General features: G+C 37.8%; 3 protein-coding genes and 1 long non-coding RNA gene across 4 annotated transcripts; 2 read left to right on the top strand and 2 right to left on the bottom strand.

Annotated features, from left to right (window-relative positions):
* The first annotated feature begins 1141 nt into the window (after positions 1-1141).
* On the top strand, positions 1142-1965 carry LOC111804257 (uncharacterized). The gene is made up of 2 exons (XR_002816495.2): positions 1142-1568; positions 1640-1965. It is a non-coding gene; the product is annotated as an uncharacterized LOC111804257 (long non-coding RNA).
* A 1564-nt stretch (positions 1966-3529) lies between these two features.
* Positions 3530-7668, top strand: LOC111803778 (serine/threonine-protein kinase SRK2A). Its single transcript, XM_023688316.2, has 9 exons — positions 3530-3866; positions 4046-4120; positions 4275-4376; positions 4849-4902; positions 4977-5069; positions 5147-5239; positions 5530-5634; positions 5713-5811; positions 7198-7668. Exons 1-9 carry the CDS (start codon positions 3747-3749, stop codon positions 7534-7536), a joined length of 1080 nt encoding a protein of 359 aa, XP_023544084.2. The 5' UTR covers positions 3530-3746; the 3' UTR covers positions 7537-7668.
* Positions 7669-8696: 1028 nt separating this feature from the next.
* On the bottom strand, positions 8697-14126 carry LOC111803777 (endoribonuclease E-like protein). The gene is made up of 6 exons (XM_023688315.2): positions 13856-14126; positions 12557-12834; positions 12293-12458; positions 11178-11422; positions 10622-10809; positions 8697-9052 (listed from the first exon to the last, which is right to left on the bottom strand). The coding sequence occupies exons 1-6, from the start codon at positions 14052-14054 to the stop codon at positions 8827-8829; spliced, it is 1302 nt and encodes a 433-aa protein (XP_023544083.2). The 5' UTR covers positions 14055-14126; the 3' UTR covers positions 8697-8826.
* A 1367-nt stretch (positions 14127-15493) lies between these two features.
* LOC111804158 (patellin-3) lies at positions 15494-18561 on the bottom strand. Its single transcript, XM_023688866.2, has 4 exons — positions 17272-18561; positions 17063-17187; positions 16807-16942; positions 15494-15951 (listed from the first exon to the last, which is right to left on the bottom strand). The coding sequence occupies exons 1-4, from the start codon at positions 18460-18462 to the stop codon at positions 15697-15699; spliced, it is 1707 nt and encodes a 568-aa protein (XP_023544634.2). The 5' UTR covers positions 18463-18561; the 3' UTR covers positions 15494-15696.
* Between the last annotated feature and the right edge of the window lie 2463 nt (positions 18562-21024).

Raw genomic sequence — 21024 nt, 5'->3', positions numbered from 1 at the left:
TTTTTCCAATTTGAGACAAGGGTCATTAACTCATTTAGAAAAGTTATTTTCTCGTTTTAGTAACGGATCATATCAACTAAAGATTGTCCTAATCGTAAAATAAGTTAGAAAAAGAACATTTACTCGTGTCTATATGACCTCACAAACTAAACACTATCGAGAAGACCCAAATGGGGGCACTTAAATCATTATGTGAAAAACTAAGTTTCTTTTAATATTTTTGAACGAAACTGTAAGGAATGCTCAAGCTTGATGAATTTGACACATATGTTTAGTTGAAATACGAAACTTAAACACTTTCATTTTCGAGCCATTTTCGAATCATTTTCCATATGAGTTAACATTGGCACTTTTTTCCTCTTTGGGACGAGGGTCATTAACTCGTTCAGAAAAGTTGTTTTCTCGTTTTAGTATCATACCATATCCACTAAATATTGTCCTAAGCATAAAAAAAAGTAAGAAAAAACAACATGTACTCATGTCTATAAGACCTCACAACCTCAACTCTGTCGAGAACACCCTAATAGAGGTACTTAAATCATTATGTGAAAACACTAAGTTTCTTTCCATATTTTTCAACAAACATCTTTGACAATGGAGAGACCAACAACGACAACAATAGCTTCCTCGATGAGAAAGGAGAGCAGGAGAAAGAGAAGTTATTGATCAGCTACTTTCCACGCCAAATATTTGGTGTTGAGTGTTGAGGAGGTTGCTAGTTTAAACTGAGGTGGTAAAACTAAAGTTCCATCAACGTAGCTCAACATATCTTAACTCTCAAGGAGAGTGAGAAGTTGTCTTTTCCAAAGAAGATAATTGGAAGAAGAAAGCTTGACGGTGACCATATGGATTAGAGTATTGAAAGGAAGAAGATGAGAAGAGAATTCGAAAGCCACATAGAACAAAGGATGGAGGTTTCTAAATTAGATGAGCTCTAATACCATGAGAATATTTGTTAAAAACCACCACATCTAGCGGTGAGAATTTTCCGACTCAGATAAGATCAAATAGATTACAAAGAAAATGGAAAAGAGTAATAAACGAATACAAGATATTAGCGTATAATCTGTCAAATATAATGCATATGTTAAATCGTAATCAAAGGCTAAATATCCTCAACAATACAATATATTAACCTACGATCAACGATCAAATATGATGATACATATGCTAAACCATAATGGAATGCCAAATATCTTCAACACCAGTGTCTCCATGTCTATTTCTCCGTTCATCTTCTTTCTTCTTTTGTTTCATCTACATCGAATGTACGAGTTATACAATCCTAATGGTCGAAACTATATTTCAAACTTGGTACGAAAAGTTTACCCCAATTTCATGCATGTGTTCATACGTTTTTCAAATGCATCCATTGAACCTAGTGAGGCTAAACCTTCCATTTATTTCATTCATCCCCTGATTTAGTTACCTTTTATAAGAACACCCCAACTATATAAGCCTTTTGCTTGAAAGAAACTCAACCATAACCATAGTCATGGCCCGAAAGTTGTGTACTAAACTCGCTTTCTTAGCTGCGATCATCTTGTTCATACCCGTGTTTGGTTCAGGTAAAAGCTCTCACCTTATAAGTAATTACAGCCAAAAATAGTTGTTTAAAGTGTTGGTTTATACTGTGCAGTGAATGGCATGCCGTTGGGCTTAAAACCAAGCTCTCTGATACACATCACATGCAGTACCCCAAGTGATTGCGGTGACCCTACCCGTTGCTATTGTGATACTCATTTGTGCTTTTGCCGATCATTCAACAGCCCCTTCGCCTTCACCTCACCTCCAAAACTTCCCTTACAAGACAACAACAACAACTAATCAGGGATTTGCATGCCGGCGTTGTTAAAATAAATAAGAGTATGACACAAGTTTGAATACTACTTGTGTATACCTACTCGTAGATGTATTCGAACGAGCTTATATTGAAAATCGTCTTATAAAAATTTCGTTCGATAACTATTTTACTTTTGAAAATTAGCTTTTTGAACACTATTTTCACCTCCCAAATATTATCAAGTGCAATTGTCGTGTTATGCACGTGTATTTCTTATTCTAAAATAAGTTAGCTTTAAATGAATGGAGTAGAGTATTTGAAGTAGGGGTGTTCGTGGGTTGGGTTGGAACATTATTTTAGACCCAACCCGGTTGCTCAGATTGTAAATTTTTCAACCAGAACATCTCTTATTAAATAATGAACTCAATCCGAGCATAAATCTTCTGGGTTGGATTGTTTTAGTCATTTATTTAAATTATTGTTTTAAATAAAAATAAGATGTTAGTTCATTGATCGACTGCTTTCCATGCCATATATTTAGCGTTGAGTGTTAAGGAGGTTGTTGGTGCAAAGTGAGGTGGTTCTCTTTTCGAAAGAAGATAATTTAGATGAACCTTGTGAGGCTAAACCTTCCGTATATGATTTAGTTACCTTTTATAGCATAGTTGTGGCTGGAAAGGGTGTTTATATTGCAGTGAATGGCATGCCATTGGGCTCAAAACCAAGCACTCTGGTCATGCAGTAGACAAGTGATTGCTATAACCTTAAGGTGTGTCGTTGTGTGCTTCATTTGTGGCTTTGCACATCACTCATTCAGCTCACCTCAAAAACTTCCTTTACGAGACACCAACAAATGTGGCCATCAACAACAACTAAGCAGCTTTATGAGAGATTTTGAAGTTTTGTGCATGTCACATTGGATTTGCATGCCGAGATTATGACACATTTTCGATACTTAAACGTGTCGTTTCAAATCTCTTTGAGCATAAACTTTCGTGGGTTTGTTTTTTGTTTTCTCAAACTGCCTCGTTCTAATGGAGATGATCATCCCCTTAATTAGCCGAGGTAAGACTCTCCATCAATAATTCTCAGCAATTCTCTCCTCCAACAAAGTATACCACCTATGGAACCCTTGAACAGTCTCCCCTTAATTGAGCCTCGACTCCTTTCTCCGAACCCCTTGAACAATGTTCGACACTTAAAATCACTTTTTTACTACACTTTTGAGGCTCATAAGCACACAACTCTGATACCATGTTAGGAATCATGAACTTCTACAGTGGTATGATGTTGTCTTCCTACGAGTTTATATTGAAAAGTTGTCTTTTTAACAATATTTTCACCAAGTATATCAAGTTGAATGAACACGCTCAAATATTTGAAGTATACTAAATTTAAAAATGAATTGAGATGCAATTTTATATTTGAAGTATATTTTTTTATCTAGAGGTGTTCCTGAGTTGCATTGAGACATTTTTTAAACTCGACTCAATTGTTGCTAAATTTTTTCAACCCAAACAATTCTTATTAAAAAATGAACCCAACTCAATCCAACCCAATCATAAATTTTTTGAGTTCCATTGATTTATTTTTGTTTTTATTATTTTGAGCGTAGAAAAATGGAGGAATCCAATATGAGAGAGAAGAAGAAGAAAGGAAGAGAGAAGGAATAATTGGTATCGTAGGCTCCATGAAAGACATTCATTCTCATTCTCATTCTCCTTTGTAATTCCTTCTTTTACATGTGATTTAGCGTAATGCCTCTCCTTCTCTCTCTCTCTCTCTCGTTTATGGCTTCTCCCTGACCCCACCACTATATATGGAGGAACCCATTTTGCTTTTTGGATCTGATCCCTACCATTTTTAGCTCTTCTTTACCACCCTCTCAATTCCCTTCTTTTTTTTTTTTTTTTTCTCTCCTTTTTGCTTCTGCCTCGCTCTGTTCTTCGATTCTGCAGCTCTGATGGACAAATACGAGATCGTTAAGGATCTGGGCGCTGGCAATTTCGGCGTTGCCAGACTCCTCCGCCACAAGGAAACCAAAGAGCTTGTTGCCATGAAGTACATAGAGCGCGGTCACAAGGTTTCTTCTTCTTCTTCTTCTCTCCATTTTCCACTGGAAATTATATGAATCTTCTGTTTCGAAGAATTTGGGGATTTTGATTTATCTCAACCTTGTTCTCTATGGCTTCTTGAATTGGGGGATTTTGATCGTTTAAGACGATTTATGGCTGTTTCTTTCTGTTTTGATTGTATTGACAGATAGATGAGAATGTGGCTAGAGAGATTATAAACCATCGATCGCTTCGGCATCCTAATATAATTCGTTTCAAGGAGGCAAGTTCTTACCCGTTTAAGATTTCTGTAATCTAATATCATGCAATTGCCAAAATTTTGATTCTATGAATTAAGAACGTGATGAAGCTGTTGGTATTAAATGCATCAAGTTTTGGATTAAGGAATGGATTTGAAGTTGGTTTATGATTTGCAGGTTGTTTTGACACCAACGCATTTGGCTATAGTGATGGAATATGCTGCTGGGGGAGAGCTGTTTGAAAGAATTTGTAATGCTGGCCGTTTCAGTGAAGATGAGGTCTACCTCCTTATCCATTTTTCCATTTTTGTTAGGAATCACAACTCTCCATAATGGTATGATATTGTCCACTTTGAGCATAAGCTCTCGTGGCTTTGCTTTGGACTTCCCCAAAAGACCTCATACCAATGAAGATGTATTCCTTACTTATAAATCCATATTATTCCCTATATTAGCTAATATGGGACTCCCTCCCAACAATCCTCCCCTCGGACAAAGTACACTATAGAGGCTCCTCTGAGTCGAACAGTTCCCTTTAATTGAGGCTCGACTCCTTCTTTGGAGTCCTCAAACAAAGTACACCATTTGCTCGACACTTGAGTCACTTTTGACTACACCTTCGAGGCTTACAACTTCTTTGTTCGACATTTTGAGGATTCTATTACATGGCTAATTTAAGGGCATGGCTCTGATACCATGTTAGGAATCACGATTTCTTTGTATGACATTTTGGCCCTATTTCATTTTACAGGCTAGATATTTCTTCCAGCAGCTAATTTCTGGTGTCAACTATTGCCATTCAATGGTAAAATCCAATGAAGATTGTGTAGTTTCTGGTTAAAAAATCGAGTTCGCTTTCTAATTGATTTCACTTTGCAGCAAATATGTCATAGAGATCTTAAGCTAGAAAATACACTTTTAGATGGAAGCACCGCACCTCGCTTGAAGATATGTGACTTTGGTTACTCCAAGGTTTGTGAAAATCCAAAGCTGCTTGACCATTTCTTTTTGGTGTATATTTCTAACCAACTTATCATCTTTTTGTTCAGTCATCCTTGCTGCATTCAAGACCAAAATCCACTGTTGGTACTCCAGCATATATAGCACCAGAAGTTCTTTCTCGAAGAGAGTACGATGGCAAGGTGCTTATGAACCTGATGATATCATATTGGTGAAAACTTAGCTACGTCCAACATCCATGGTTTCACGTTAGGCCTTATGCACGTTAGCAACACATGGTTTCACGTCCATTTCTATTGAGCAATGACTCTCATAGATAATAAGTTAGTAACCATGATAGAGTTTAGTTTTTCTAATAAATGGTAAGATACTTATTGGTAGAAGAAGAATTAATGGATATCCTTTCTTTTCAAATGCAGCAGCTTTCTTTTTTTCTTCTTCTTTAAATTGAATTTTGTTATCCTGTTTTTAGATGGCAGATGTGTGGTCATGTGGAGTAACTCTTTACGTCATGTTGGTTGGTGCATACCCTTTCGAGGATCAGGAGGATCCTAAAAATTTTAGGAAAACGATTCAGGTATATCACTTCCCAACAATGCCACTTTTGAAAGAAAAGTAGTTCATGTTTTTTATTATTTTATCTTTTATTTGGCAGCGTATTATGGCTGTTCAGTACAAAATTCCAGACTATGTTCATATATCTCAAGACTGTCGACACCTTCTCTCTCGTATTTTTGTCCCTAATCCATCAAGGGTAAGTTTCATTGACAAGTTTATGTGCAATGTCTATGCATTATATTTATAGTTTATACAGAATATTATGTTTATCCAAGGAAATCTAAGAGACTATACCGACATGGCCAATGCATTGCTAACTGTATGTTTGTAGAAGGCTATTTACTCTCTGTTAGCTCATTTCTAGTTCACGACGAGTATGTTCTAAGCATTTTTCTCCTGTCTTGGTGTTGCCCTCTTTTCATGGCATTTTATGAGACTGATTTTTGATAAAATTATAGTCTCGGTCGATTGATATGAGTTACAATGTACGAAGTGCAGATATCTTAGTTTAAGTAATGTGTTTGTTTACGATATGTATTAGAAATTCTAACATTTGATACTTGTCGAACACATATTAATCACTCCAACACTTCTCTCTCTCTCTCTTCAGTTTGTTGTATGCTGGCACTATGGTTGTAGCTTTCTTCACGTGAGATCCCACATCGGTTGGAGAGGGGAACGAAGCATTCCTTATAAGGGTGTGGAAACCTCTTTCTTGTAGACGCGTTTTAAAATCGTGAGGATAACGGTGATACGTAACGGGCTAAAGCGGGCCATATCTGCTAGTGGTGGGCTTGGACTATTACAAATGGTATCAGAGCCAGACATTGGGCGATGTGCCAGCGAAGACGCTGGGCCCCCAAGGGGGGTAGATAGTGAGATCCCACATCGGTTGGAGAGGGGAACGAAACATTCCTTATAAGGGTGTGGAAACCTCCCCCTTGTAGACGTGTTTTAAAATCGTGAGGCTGACGGCGATACGTAACAGGCCAAAGCGGACAATATTTGCTAGCGGTGGGTTTGACTTGTTACACTTCACTTGTGTTTGGAATGATGAAGGGGTTAGTAATTCAAAAGTGAAGGGTAAAAAACACATACCATTGATTCAGATGAAAGAGAGAAGAATAGGAAAGTATTCTACTCACAGGAAGAAGTTATTTCAACATTTTTTAGATGTCTTTGGTCCATTTGGTAGTGCCACAAACAAAGCCTCTGGATGGCTTGATAATCACTCCTCTGAATCTTCAGATCTTCTTGAGAGAAACAGTAGAATTCTTAGTGTGGAGAGGTCCTTAGAGAGGTTTGGGAGAGGTGAGGTGCCCAACTGTTCATAAATGATTGTAAACATAACTGAGGGTAGATCAAGATGACCAATACATTTGTTGTTTACTTCACATTAATATAACTTACATCTCAGGTTTGTGGGAGTAGCCAAGGTCGAATATTTGACTTCCTGACTTTTCGTTCATGTTTCGAATCTTCAGTTTTCATATCGTTGTGTTGCACTATAGGGACATCCCGCCGACTTTTTTATACACACGTTTTTAATATTGAGTATCTCTACATTTGTATGGTTCAACAGAGAATTTCTTTAATGGAGATTAAGAATCATCCATGGTTCTTGAAGAACTTGCCAAGAGAACTGACCGAATCGGCTCAAGCAGCGTATTACAAGAGAGACAACCCAAGCTTCTCCCTCCAAACTGTGGATGAAATTATGAAAATTGTGGGGGAGGCTAGAAACCCACCGCCATCGTCAAAACCCGTCAAAGGTTTTGGATGGGCAACCGAAGAAGAAGAAGACGAAGAAGGCAGTGAGGATGTCGATGGAAAGGTGGAAGAAGAGGAAGAGGAAGAAGAAGACGAGTATGATAAGAGGGTGAAAGAAGTTCATGCAAGCGGAGAATTCTTGGTCAGTTAGAAGCGTGTATCTCTCCGGTTACTATTCATTCAGGTTTGTGTGCTTAGATTACTTCGTATGTTCTCGGCGTCGTACTCGTGTGTATAGTCTGTTAATATTTATTATAGCACACCACAGTCATCTACTTTCGAAGGTCGAAGGTCGAAGGTCGAAGGTCGAAGGTTTTCATATATAGTTTGGTGGTTTAGGGTCTGCTGTGCTTGTTGTGTTTAAGTCGATGATTTTGCATTGACACTGTTTGTCAATGAAATGTATGATGGAAGAAGCTGTGTTATTGACATATAATTCAAAGTAGGTGGAAGGATTTTTGGTGTGTAAACCTTGTGCTTACTATAAATCATGATGAATGAAAGAACAGTTGCAATGGAATGAACTCAAGTTCGAAGCAGCTACATGGTTTCTGATGACCCAAAAAAATCGATCCATGCAATCCAACTCAACACATATAGGTTAGTTCGGGTTAGGTTATGAAGCTGTTTGAGTTGCGTTTGATTCACTGATAACATTTGATTTCGAATGAAAGATTTTGATGTTGAAAAACAACAATCACTCGTAAATGGTGAAATGGCGACAAAATAGAGAATGGAAAGGATTCTGGGTAGACAAGACGGGAGAAAATTCTCGTTTTTGTATTAGGATGGAGATTGAGATTGTAGCCTCTGCCTCCATCTTCGACCTCGACCTGCCTCATTCTCCATTCCTTGCTAATATATATATGCAACTTGAACAAAACTCAACCGATTAAGCAACCAAAAGATTAGTAGTTCTCAACCTCCCTAAAATATACCAAAGTATATAGTTTATTTTCCCTAAGTGAGCTCCCCCTTTGCTTAACATTTGCTCGTTTTCCCAAAAACAACCATTACATGTAGAATATAAGTAGAAATTTACGTATTATAATCGATCTCAAGAGTAATTATTGAAGACCCTTTTCCTAATGGAAACAAACATGAATGAGAATTAGAATGATGGAAATGAAAAGGTTAACCGCTAGCAGATATTGTCATTTTTAGGCTTTTCCGGTTTCCACACCCTTATAAATAATATTTCGTTCCCCTCTCCAACCGATGTGGGATCTCACAATCATGAACCTACAACGTTAACTAAAACTACAAACAAAAGAAAAAGCAATCTAACGATTGTAATAAGAAACAATCGAGTTTAGCACAAAAAATATCGACAAAATTCTATTAAAAATAAAAGTCATATCGTGACACGAGTTACCTAACTTGGTAACTATTCTAATGATCCTAGTGTTGGTTAGATTACAAAAATGAGAAACACTTGCAACTATATGGAAACTGCATTTGCAGAGACATGATTTGGTTTTGTTTGAGCATTCTGCAACTCATTTTGTTCCAAATACTCAGTTTCAATGGTATCTTTGAGAATGAAAAGCCTTTGTATAACAATAGGCTGAGCCATTTTCCTTGCTTCTCTGATGTCTGTGTCTTCCTGGTTCAGATGGTATGAATCAAGCATGATCTTTATCCACTTATGCAGCTCTTTTGGAGTTCTGTTCCATTACAACAACACTCGTAAGTATTTAATTGTGTTATTTTGGTCCTCAATGTTATAAATCTCGACACTCGTCTAAGCTAACCGTATAGATGGTTAGCTAAGACGAGCGTTGAGATTTAGTTTAGGCATGCATTAAGTGTTCCTTATCCATTACTAGCCTCGACTCGCCTATATGGCTTCCAAATTTAGAGTCACAAAATAAAGACAATAAGACTCAAATTTGGAAGAAAAAGAGTCCATAGCACTCTATGTACCGGCTTAAAATTGAAACTCTAATTGGGTGGTTTGAAGCACGTGTGTGAAATATGTTTATTTCAACTCGAATTTTGAAGAAAATGAGCCTATAGCACGGTACATACGGGCTTAAAACCCAAACCCTAAATAGTTTGTTTGAACCACTAAACTTATGTAATGGTCTGAGGCCACTACTGGTAGATATTGCCCGTTTTGGCCTATTACGTATCATCGTCAGTCTCACGATTTTAAAATGTGTTTGCAAGGGAGAAGTTTCCACACCCTTATAAGGGATGCTTTGTTCCCCTCTCCAATCGATGTGAGAACTCACAATCCACCCCCCTTGAGGGCCCAGCATCATTGCTGGCACACCGCTCGGTGTCTGGCTCTGATACCATTTCTAAATGTCCAAGCCCACCACCAACAAATATTATCCTCTTTGGGCTTTTCCTTCCGGGCTTCCCCTTAAGGTTTTAAAACGCGTATGCAAGGGAGAAGTTTCCACACGCTTATAAAGGAATGCTTTGTTCCCCTCACCGATCGATGTGGGATCTCACAATCCATCCCCCCCCCCCCCCTCCCCCATTGGGGGCTCAGCGTCTTCGCTGGCACACCGCTCGGTATCTAGCTCTGATATCATTTCTAACAGCTCAATCCCACTGCTAACGAATATTGTCCTTTTTGGACTTTCCCTTCCAAGCTTCCCCCTCAAGGTTTTAAAACGCGCCTGCTAGAGAGAGGTTTCCACACCCTTATAAGAAATGCTTTGCTTCCCTCTCCAATCGATGTGAGATCTCACAATCCACCCCCCCCCCCCAAGGGTCCAGCGTCCTCGTTGGAACACCGCCTAGTATCTGGCTCTGATACCATTTCTAACCGTCCAAGCCCACCACTAACAAATATTGTCCTCTTTGGGCTTTTCCTTCCGAGTTTCCCCTCAAGGTTTTAAAACGCGTATGCTAGGGAGAGGTTTCCACACCCTTATAAGGAATGCTTCGTTCCCCTCTCCAACCAATGTGAGATCTCACAATCCACCCCCTTGAGGGCCCAGTGTCCTCACTGACACACCGTCCAGTATCTGGCTCTGATACCATTTCTAATAGTCCAAGCCCACCACTAACAAATATAGTCTTCTTTGGAAAAAAATCCAGGCTTCCCCTCAAAGTTTTAAAACGCGTCTGCTAGGGAGAGGTTTTCACACCCTTATAAGGAATGTTTCGTTTCCCTCTCCAACCGATGTGGGATCTCATCGCTTAAGAGTTCAAAGACCGAACTAAGTAGTAGAAATATGAAATGTTGATGGAAAATAATGTATATCAGAGTTACTCACGTGTAAATAGCATTTGGATCTTTTGCTTCACTTCCATCACCTGGAGCGAAGGCTGTTGCTAAAGCAGAAAATCGTTCTTCAGGATCTACGATGTTAAGCAAATGCTTTAATAGCTTTATTTCTTTAGGGGCCATGCTTCTTAGACCGCTCTTTGTGGCTTTGTATAAATGATACATTATTTCTTTCACCTGCATTCACACAGAGAAGGTGACACAAGAGTTGCATCTAAAAGTGAAAGCTCGGTTTCTCCGAACAAAAAAAAATGTGTGAAACAAAGACACTAGACCGTCTCAGAAATGACCAATTTGAAAAACTCGAGCAAAACTGGAGTGGTGCATGAATCAAAGACAATAGACCGCTTAGAAATGACTAATCTGAAAAACTCGAGCAAAAATGGGGTGATGCGTGAGACAAAGACAATAGACCGCTCAAAAATGACTAATCTGAAAAACTCGAGCAAAACTGGGGTGATGCAGGGGAGTTACGTCCGAGAACTTCGAAGTTAACAACCAGCAAGTAATATTGTGAGCAAGGACATTTTAAAGCTAAAGGTTACCTCATTCTTCATGGTTGTGGATTCTTTTGCAGAAGCCCAAGCACTGTTTATCAAAAGGATCAATGATGAATCAAGTTCCTTTGCCTTTGCAAGACTTGCAATCTTCTCACAAGCCACATCCAATGAGGGAGAATTCAGTATATCATCAAATTTGACCTGTGCTGAATCCAACGTCTCCACGTGTTCTAATGTTCGATCGTAAGCACTAACTGCAGACAGACATCTGGCTGCCAGTCGAGCCACCGCTGCTTGAATAGAAAAAGTAATTAAGAGATAACTAGTGATAAAATCTTCGACAAGATTAGAGTAACTCTATCTCCTAGATAACAACTTGTATACATGATACAAACTTTTCGAATAATAATCGCAAAACTAATTTAGGGAAACAAAATATGAAGAACTATAACCTTTCCGCTCTAAAGTGAAAAAGCATGATGGAGCTGTTAGGAACCACGACCCTCCACAATGGTATGATATTGTTTACTTTGAGCATAAGCTCTCGTGGCTTTGCTTTTGGTTTCCCCAAAAGGCAGAGATAGTGTTCCATACTTATAAACCCATGATCTTCCTCTTAATTAGTCAATGTGGGACTACTCCTCTCAATAATCCTCAACAATCCTCCCCACGAACAAAGTAGACCATAGAGCCTCCCCTGAGGCCTATGGAGCCCTTGAACAGCCTCCCCTTAATCAAGGCTCGACTCCTTCTCTAAAGCCCTCGAACAAAGGAACAAAGTACACTATTTGTTCGACACTTGTGTCACTTTTGACTACACCTTGGAGGCTCACAACTTCTTTGTTCGACATTTGAGGATTCTATTGACATGACTAAGTTAACGGCATGACTCTGATACCATATTAGGAGTCACGAACCTCCACAATGGTATGACTACTCCTCTCAATAATCCTGAACAGGGGCTTCTAGATTCAAAGAGGAAGAAATGTATAATCCCTACCAGATTAAATTTATCTAAATACTTGTAAAGATGGTTCAAAGATAAGGATGCAATAAACATGAACTAAATCTGAGATCAAATCTAGACTGAATTTATGTGAGTCTTGGTTTAATCCAATGCCAAAACTAAGATAAATCATTGAAAGTATCCAAACTATTACCATCATGATCTTCCAAACTGTCATGGGTTTCTGAAACCAAAGTAAGGAACTTAAAAAAATCCTCTGTGAACTCTTTGCGCCGCTTGGCAACTATCGCATTAATGTCGGTCGGGCTGTCCTGTAATTCCTTGAGAAGTTCACTGTGGATCTCCAGTTCATCATCGATCTGTATATTGTCATCGGAAATGGTTTTCGTGAATAAAAATCGTAGCACGAAAGTTTAAAGAACAAATGTAGAGGAAGAAGAAGAGGATAAGTACATACCCTTTTGACCCTTCTACCAAGTGAAAGTAACTTCTCTTTCATAATTGGATCACTCTCCCAATCTGCTCGCCTTTGGCAATGACTGTAGAAGCTCTCCCTATACTTTTTCCACTCTTCCCTAAACACCAAAAGCTTCCTCCATTCTTTAGTTTTGGGCTTCTCATTCATGAAAATGTCGATTATTTTATCACAAAATTGAGAGATGGTATATCCTTCTGCAACTTCCATCTCCGCTTGCTCTTCCATTTCCGTTGTGGCTACATCGTTCGCTCGTGCACCTGAGAAGTAACTTCTAGAACGATATTGAAACATAGAAGATAGAAGAACTACAAGATAAGCCAAATACTCAAGGTACTTGGAACCTCCCTCATGTGTTGAGAATTGCTGGGAGGGAGTCTCACGTTAGCTAATTAAGGGGATGATTATGAGTTTATAAGTAAGGAATACGTCTCGGTTAGTATGAGGTCTTTTGGAGAAACCAAAAGTAAAACCATGAGAGGTTATGCTCAAAGTGGACAATATCATACCAGTACTTTGTTCGAGAGCTCCAGAGTCGAGCCTCAATTAAGGGGAGGTTGTTCGAGGGCTACATATAGGCCTCAGGGGAGGCTCTATGGTATACTTTGTTCGAGGGGAGGATTGTTAAGAATTGTTGGGAGGGAGTCTCAGATTGGCTAATTAAGGGAACGATCATGGGTTTATAAGTAAGGAATATATCTTCATTGGTAATGAAGCCTTTTGGAGAAACCAAAAGCAAAGTCATGAGAGCTTAGGCTCAAAATGGACAATATCATACCATTGTGGAGAACCGTGCTTACACATTCATCCTTTCATACCCACTATTAATAACAAATCAGAATGACCATAACAACGTCCCGACCTTATTAATCAAATAGTATTCCTAATTCTATGATATTATCCACTTTGAGCATAAGCTCTCGTGGCTTTGCTTTTTGTTTCCCCAAAAGACCTCATGCGAATGGAGATGTATTCCTTACTTATAAACCCATGATCAACCCCTCCTCTCCCAACCATCCTCAACACAGAGTTCTTATTAGAATCCTGGGAACTCTGCAAGAGCCCAAGAAGCACCACACACACACACACGCACAACTTAGCTCCTAGCCATTTATTCGATGATTTTCCAGTCTAAGAAAAGTTCGTGAGTGACAGTGGATACATTTCATAGGGTTTCAAAGATTAAAAACAAACGGATATGAATTCAGAAGCCCCAATTATCGTGAAAGGGCAAGAGCTGAACAGAAAACAAAACAGTAGTGAAAAAATTGGAGAACTCACTTGCGTTGAATTGCATTGGGGTTGGAACAGTAGCTGTCGCTCGGTTGTCGGATTTGGAATTCTTCGGTGATGGTTTGAAGGGTATAGCCGAGGAGGAGATGGGTGGAAGGGGTTTTTGAGCGGCGGAGAAGCGGCGGAAGATGAATGTTTTGGTTGAGGAAATGGAGAGCTGAAAGGTCAACTGATTTGTGATAGCCATTGCCGGAAATTTTGAATGAACGCAAAGCTAAGGGGAGGGCCGACCGCCCAAGTAGCTGGAATTAGGACCTAAAAAAATTTGGATTGAATTTTTATTTTTTATTTTTTTTTTTATTTTTAATAAAAGCAAAATATTAATTTATAATTCAATTTTCGTATATATTATGAAAAATGTTAAAGAACCCGCTCATCCTCTCTAGCCCTATTCCGACCACTGCATTGCACTTTCCAATTACTGACTCTGGTACCATTTGTAACACCTCAAGCACACCGCTAGCAAATATTGTCTGTTTCAGCTCATTACATGTCGTCGTCACCCTCATAATTTTAAAACATATTTGTTAAGGAGAGGTTTACACACCTTTATAACAAATGTTTTGTTTTCCTCTCGAATCAATGTGGAATCTCACAAGTTGAGTTGAGTTGCAGTTCAATTTGTGGGTTGACATTGTTTTTGTCAGATCAACCTTACAAACCCGACATTAGGGTTATATTCCAACACAACCGTACCCTACTTTTAAAATTATTAAGAACATTTAACGTTTGTAACCGATATTAGCAATATGTTTGTGACACGGAGTTCAGTTATGAACTCTATCAGAGTTGTTCACGTATGACCCAACTAATCTAAAATTTCAAATTGGCCCAAAAAACTTTTTTAAACGATAAAACTTGGTCTCGGGATTTGAAACCTAAAAAGACTACAAAAGAAGAGGTAAATAACTTTTGTATTTAAATATTATATATTTGAAACAAAATGTCCTCCAATGAAGCCGTTTATTGTATTCTCTATTTACAATGTTTTGTCTCTTCAAAACATTTACATTCTTTCCATATTATCTTTACATAAAGTAATTGATTTTCCTCGTATACGTGAGATTCTATATCGGGAACGCAACATTTCTTTTAATATGTGGAAATCTCTTCCTAGCAGATGTGTCTTGAAAGTCGTGAGGTTGACGGCGATACATAATGGGCCAAAGCAGACAATATCTATTAACGGTGGATTTGAGGTGCTACAAATGGTATTAGAATCAAACACCGGACAGTGTGCCGGTGAGAACGTGACTCCCAAGAGGGGTGGATTGTGATCCCCACATTGATTGGAGAGGAGATCGAACCATTCCTTGGAAGGGTGTGGAAACCTATCGGTCATCAGTCTCATATTTTGGCTCGTTTGAGCCACGTGGTGGGTCCTTATTTGTCTCATAACAACTTTACTTATTATCATTATTAAAATATTTCTTAATGCTTATAAAAAAATTTAGTTAATTTAATTTTCCACCGTCAACTTATTCCGAAAATTGGAGAAAACTACACTAACACAAAATAAATACATTATTATTTTATATTTTATATACTTCATAAAAATAAATTAATAGTTAATAACAAATCTAAAAATTAACTTAAAAATAATTTAAGAGAGAGAGAGAGAGAGGATAAAAGAAAAATAAATAAATTAAATAAATAAAAACACAAGGAAAAAAAAAAAACATGAACAATGATTAGATTACATAACACCCATGAGCTTAGAAAAGGAAAGAAAAAAACATCTCACAACAAGGAATTCAAAATTTTATGTTTTTTTTTTTTTTTTTTTTTTTTTTTGGGGGAAATATATATAGAGAAAATGGATTTAGGGTTCATAGAGATTTGGTCTTGAAGCGGTAGAGGAGTTTCTTCTTCTTGTTGGTCGGATTGTCAATGGACAGAACCACCTTACCAGCCTCGGAGATCTTGAATGTGTTTGTAAGAACAGGATGGTCTTGTGACGACGACGCCACTTTTCTTGCCTTGTCGATTATCACCGTGTAGCTTCCCTCCCTGCTCGGTACGTACTCCGCCCCGTAGCTCACATCCCATCCGACCACTCGAACCTCCCACGTCACAATACATGCCTACATCAACAATATCAACATCAACATATTTTAATTATGCGTGTACATGTACACTAGATGATTAAAGAGATGTTTTAGAATTAATTAGCAGACAATCTCAAAACTAACACGAACCCACATGAATACACAACCACATTAACAAACTATCATCTAGTTTCAATTATGCGTGTATTTATAGTCGATGATTAAAGAATCAACTAGTAGACAATCTCAAAACTAACGAACCACATGTGTACACAACCACATAGACGATATCAACATCGACATCAATATCAACTTGCCTAACTATTGTCTAAATTTCAATTATGTGTACATTATGACAGATGATTAAAGAGATGTTTTAGACTAATGAACGACACAAAAGTACCACTCGAACCTCCAACATCCCATCAACATCGACATCAATGTCAACTCCAATTTCACCTCAAACCCATCGAAGTGTTGTGTTATGTCTCTGGACTTACCTAATCATCATCTAAATTTGAAAATCAATTAGCTGAAATTTGAGTATAGAAATTGAAAAGTTTACTTAATAATATGACAAAGAAATGGCAAAAGAAATTGAAATTTGGGAAGTAAAAGGATCCAAAGTGTAAAAGGGTATCATGAGAAGGCATAGACAGTCAAAAACAGAGAATTTCAAAGACGCTTTAAAATAAAGAAACAGGGAGTGAGAGAGACAGAGAGACAGAGAGACAGACATAATGGGTCATTTTGGACTGTCGTGTCCAGAGAATCCAATGAAATGCACATCTTCCAACGCAAACATTTTCAAATTTCATCACGATCTTTGGTTTTCATTTCTATATTTCTAAAAAAAATTTAAGGAAAAAGAAGGAGAGAAGAAATAGGAACCTGAGTGACAGGATATTCGACGGTGTGTTTGGCTGAGGGTTTCACTGTGATTTCAGTGACGCTATCACATGTCTCGAATTCCCCATCTTTGCTCATTCCTCCATACTTCACTGGCAGCTCTTGCGCTGTTATGTACCTGGTGGTAGTGTGTTTATCCAAAATTTCCAATTAATTTCCACCACAAATCGCTGATTCCAATATGAAAACACAGAATTCAAGAACAATATATCTAGCTTTAATCCAAATAACAACGTACCTCAGAAGGGTCTCTGCAGATTTGGAAGGTCCAGCAAACACAAACTTGCTCTTAGTTCTATGAGTCAGAAATGGGCTCATCATTCTATTCACAGCCAAATACCACCAGGGAACATTGATGAACACCTACCCAAATTCAAAACCAAATCCAAAATCAGAAACAGATCATTAATTAATCATAACATCCACAATTATAGTTCAATGAAAGACCTGTTTGGCAACGAATTCTGGGTAGTTATCTTGGAAGATCTGAAGGGCATGTTTGGTTGCCTGTCTTAGCTCCCATTTCCCCAGCCCTGGAGAGTTCTTCAGGTCGTTTACATGAACCATGGTGCTAATTCCTCCGGGATTGAAATCCATTTTCCGGATGCCTTTCTCCAGAAACTGAATCCTCCAACGGAGAAATTTCTCCCGTTTCTCCTCGTCGGAAAATGTTTTCTGGTAAAGCTCTCTGTTCTGAAATTCTCCGTACACGTTGTAACAGACTGGATGCCCTTCTTTGTCCGATCCGTGCATGAACGCTACTTTCTCCAGATCGCTCCCTAAATCTTCCTCCAACAGTTCGTCGATTTTGAAATCCTTTCTCCATTGGATCGTGTTCTTGATCATCGCGAATGATTCTTTCACTTTGAAATCCCTCGCTCGGAGGAATTTCAGTAGTACAACATCGGTTCTCTCGTCCGCCATTAGCGGTATTCCCCAGATTGACACCTCCTCCGGCGCCACGGCAGTCGGGGGAGGGTTGGCCGTTGTGTCTACGGCTTCTTCAGATGGTGCTGCGGCGGAGGCGGCGACGGCGACAATCGTCTCTTCGATTGCTTCGACTGTTTTTGCTCCGTCTTCATCCACAAGTGATTCCGTTTGCACTGCAACCACAACTTCCTCCGCGGCAGGAGGCGTTGTTTCTTTTGATTTCTCTTCTTTCTCTGCTTCACCTTCATTTGCTTCGGCGATTTTAGCTTCGGCTTTCGGCGGCTCTTGTTCTTCATCGGAGCGCTTCTGCGCATCATCGACGGTTTCATCTGTCTTCTCCACCACGGCCTCCGACGGAGATTCCTCAACCTTAGCCGGCAATGACGACGGAGGCGGAGGCGTAGGCTGAGCAGTGAATTCGTGCTTATTAAGCGCTTCCTGAATAAGCTGCTTAAACTCTTCCAAAGCTTTCTTCTCAGAATCAGAAAGATCAGCGAGTTTAGTACTCTCCTCCTTGAAGGAATCAGCATCCGCCACGACTTTCTCATCACCAGCAGGTTTCAACACTTCAGTCTCCGCCGCCGCATCAGGAGCCTCTCCTTCCGCCTTCAATGGCTCCTTCGCGGCAGGCTCCGGCAGCGGAGGAAGGTCCTTATTGGGCTTCTCAGCAAGGGGAACATCGGTGACAACGACTTCTTGGTCAGTCATGGTTGTGGTGGAGTGGAGAAAGTTGAAGAAGGGGTTTAGGGTTGACAGAGAGGGAAGAAGAAATGGAAATGGCGGTGGTAATGGCGGAGATCGTGGGAGTGAGAGACGCCGTTTTAAAGGAGCCGGTTCAGACCGTTTGGTGCAGTGACGTGTAATATTCATCATTAAAAGAAAATAAAAATAAAAATAAAAAATAAAAAATAAAAAAGGAGAAGGCGTGTGGGTCGTGGGGGCGTGACCAAAAGTCGTTTGTGGGGTTAACCAAAAAGTGGAGTGAGAAATTATTTAAACGGCTATTTATTTATTTCAAAATTAAAAATATCAAAAATTAAAAGTTTAGAGACTTATTAGATATTTTTAATAAGCATATATACTGGTAGAGTTCAATATAATTAACAAAAAATTGAACCAACTCGAAGGGGTAGTGACCCGAGCAACATAAGTTCAGTTTACAACCAAATTCACTTTAGAAAGTTGGGTCGAGTTGTCGGTGTGAGATCTCACATCGGTTGGAAAGAAGAATAAGTAATGGGCCAAGATAGACAATATTTACTGGCGGTGAGCTTAGGTTGCTACAGTCGGGTTCCTGGGTTATTATTATTATTTTTTTAATTATTTGAGAAATACTACTTTTCCACGATTCATACTATATTGATAACTACTCAAATATCAAGTAACAAGTCACAACGTGCCAATAACATCGGTTACACACGTCAAATATTCTTAATTTTTATAATAATTTAAAGAGTAGGGTTATGTTGTAACTCTATCTTCAAGTTAGTCCAAAAAAATGTCAAACCCACGAACCAATTCGAATTTTTACGAAAAAATCTAGCCCAACCCAGTTAGTTGTGTTGGATGATGAAAGTCCGACCTCGGCTAATTTAGGGAATAATCATGAGTTTATAATAAAAGAATACACTCTCCATTGGCACGAGGTCTTTTGGAAAAACCCAAAGCAAAATCACGAGAGTTTATGCTCAAAGTGGACAATATCATACCATTGTGGACAGTCGTGTTCGTCAAACAAGGTTTTTGTTGGATTGGATAGTTCAAGTTGGTCGAATTCTGAGTCATATTAACACCATTAATTTTTTAAGAAATTTATGGATTAAATTTGTAATTAGACTATAATTTTTTTATTAATTTATAAAATAATTAAATGACAATGAAAATTTGATAAACTAATATATAAAAAGATAATATGTAACGGTAACATCTTTTTTGAGTTGTATTGTATGGTAACGAATGTCTAACATGTCCACATTCGTGACATTTATCCTTAAATAAATAATTTTATCCTTATTTGTTGCTTATTTTGTATTTTTCTTAGATTTTTTTAATAATATAATAAAAATGTCGGTGTCAGACTCATAGACATGTAGAATTAACAGACCTATCCCGTAAATGTTTTAAATTTTACGTCTAGTAGATTCTATGAGAGTGTTCGTGGGTTGGATTGAGTCCGTTTAAAACATTTTTAGACTTAACTCAAGCAACCCTTACTTAAACAATGAACCAAACCATAAATTTCTATATTGATTTGGGTTCGTTTGTCCAGGTCGTTTATTTTTTATTTATTTATTTTTAAATATTTAATAAGATTTACCGTTAAATTTGAATATATATTTTAAAAAATTACCTTTCAAATAATTAAAAATTATTTTTAAAACCATTAGAAAATAAATAAATAAATATTTAATAAATTATGTGACTAGGATATTAAGTGTGGGGCCCAGTTAAGGAGGAAATTAATTTAATTTAATATTATATTAGGCTGTCAATTGGAGGAGTCCACAGTGTTTAGGAATAATGATGCGGTGCCGTTTTACAGAAATCTTCGCCGAATCTGCCGGCACGGCATTTCCCTTTACGAGACTTTTTATTTTCTTTTTATTTTTTTATTATTTTATTTTATTTTATTTTATTTATTTTCTTTTCTTATCTATCTGGATATGGACCCAACATTCCCTCATTAATCTATACATTTATTATATTTTTTTTTATTGTTTAAATTCACATTTTTCTTCCTTTTTTTTTTAGAAAATATTTAATATGTTTTTAAATTTTTAAATTTATATTTTAAAAATATTAAATACATTTGCAAAATATAAAATTTAATTTTCAATCAGACATTAATCTCGTTCTCGAATTGATTGCTAGTATATACTATAATGGGATGCTGAACTTTCGAGTTGTCCTTGATGGAATCTATGTCTCATGTATGTTTTTATTTGATATATCGTACTTACAGGAATGTAAATCTTATGACCAGGGGTAAGACTCTCGAGGCTCCAAGAATTGAAATAGGTTATAAAATACGACAAAAATACCATAAATATGCATATGTACGTCACCCTCATAATGAATGTATACTATGATAACATGGAAGTTTGATATGCATCATCCTACGAAACGATCTATCTAAAATTTATAAATTACCTCTAAATTATTTATTTTTTTAAAAAAAGTTTAAGATTATAATATTATTTTTATAAGTTCACGAGTATTTTTAAAATGTAATACCAACGGTAACAGTCTTTTTAAAAATTAAAAAATAAA

Source organism: Cucurbita pepo, chromosome 10, assembly GCF_057944985.1.
Source record: "Cucurbita pepo subsp. pepo isolate OVF chromosome 10, ASM5794498v1, whole genome shotgun sequence".
NCBI lineage: Eukaryota > Viridiplantae > Streptophyta > Magnoliopsida > Cucurbitales > Cucurbitaceae > Cucurbita > Cucurbita pepo.
Note: the sequence above shows the minus strand (reverse complement) of the source record. Positions and strands in the feature narration are given on the sequence as shown.

What these genes read in the sequence shown, in the direction of transcription:
- LOC111804158 (XM_023688866.2), bottom strand. Translation starts at nt 18,462, where the DNA reads ATGACTGACCAAGAAGTCGTTGTCACCGATGTTCCCCTTGCTGAGAAG. An exon ending in CAGAATTCGTTGCCAAACAG is followed by an intron (nt 17,188 to 17,271) that starts GTCTTTCATTGA and finishes GAATTTGGGTAG; the next exon opens with GTGTTCATCAATGTTCCCTG. An exon ending in TCTGCAGAGACCCTTCTGAG is followed by an intron (nt 16,943 to 17,062) that starts GTACGTTGTTAT and finishes CACTACCACCAG; the next exon opens with GTACATAACAGCGCAAGAGC.
- LOC111803777 (XM_023688315.2), bottom strand. Translation starts at nt 14,054, where the DNA reads ATGGCTATCACAAATCAGTTGACCTTTCAGCTCTCCATTTCCTCAACC. An exon ending in CCCAATGCAATTCAACGCAA is followed by an intron (nt 12,835 to 13,855) that starts GTGAGTTCTCCA and finishes GTTACTTCTCAG; the next exon opens with GTGCACGAGCGAACGATGTA. An exon ending in CAGTTTGGAAGATCATGATG is followed by an intron (nt 11,423 to 12,292) that starts GTAATAGTTTGG and finishes CTATTCAAGCAG; the next exon opens with CGGTGGCTCGACTGGCAGCC.
- LOC111803778 (XM_023688316.2), top strand. Translation starts at nt 3,747, where the DNA reads ATGGACAAATACGAGATCGTTAAGGATCTGGGCGCTGGCAATTTCGGC. An exon ending in ATTTTAGGAAAACGATTCAG is followed by an intron (nt 5,635 to 5,712) that starts GTATATCACTTC and finishes TTTATTTGGCAG; the next exon opens with CGTATTATGGCTGTTCAGTA. An exon ending in TTGTCCCTAATCCATCAAGG is followed by an intron (nt 5,812 to 7,197) that starts GTAAGTTTCATT and finishes ATGGTTCAACAG; the next exon opens with AGAATTTCTTTAATGGAGAT.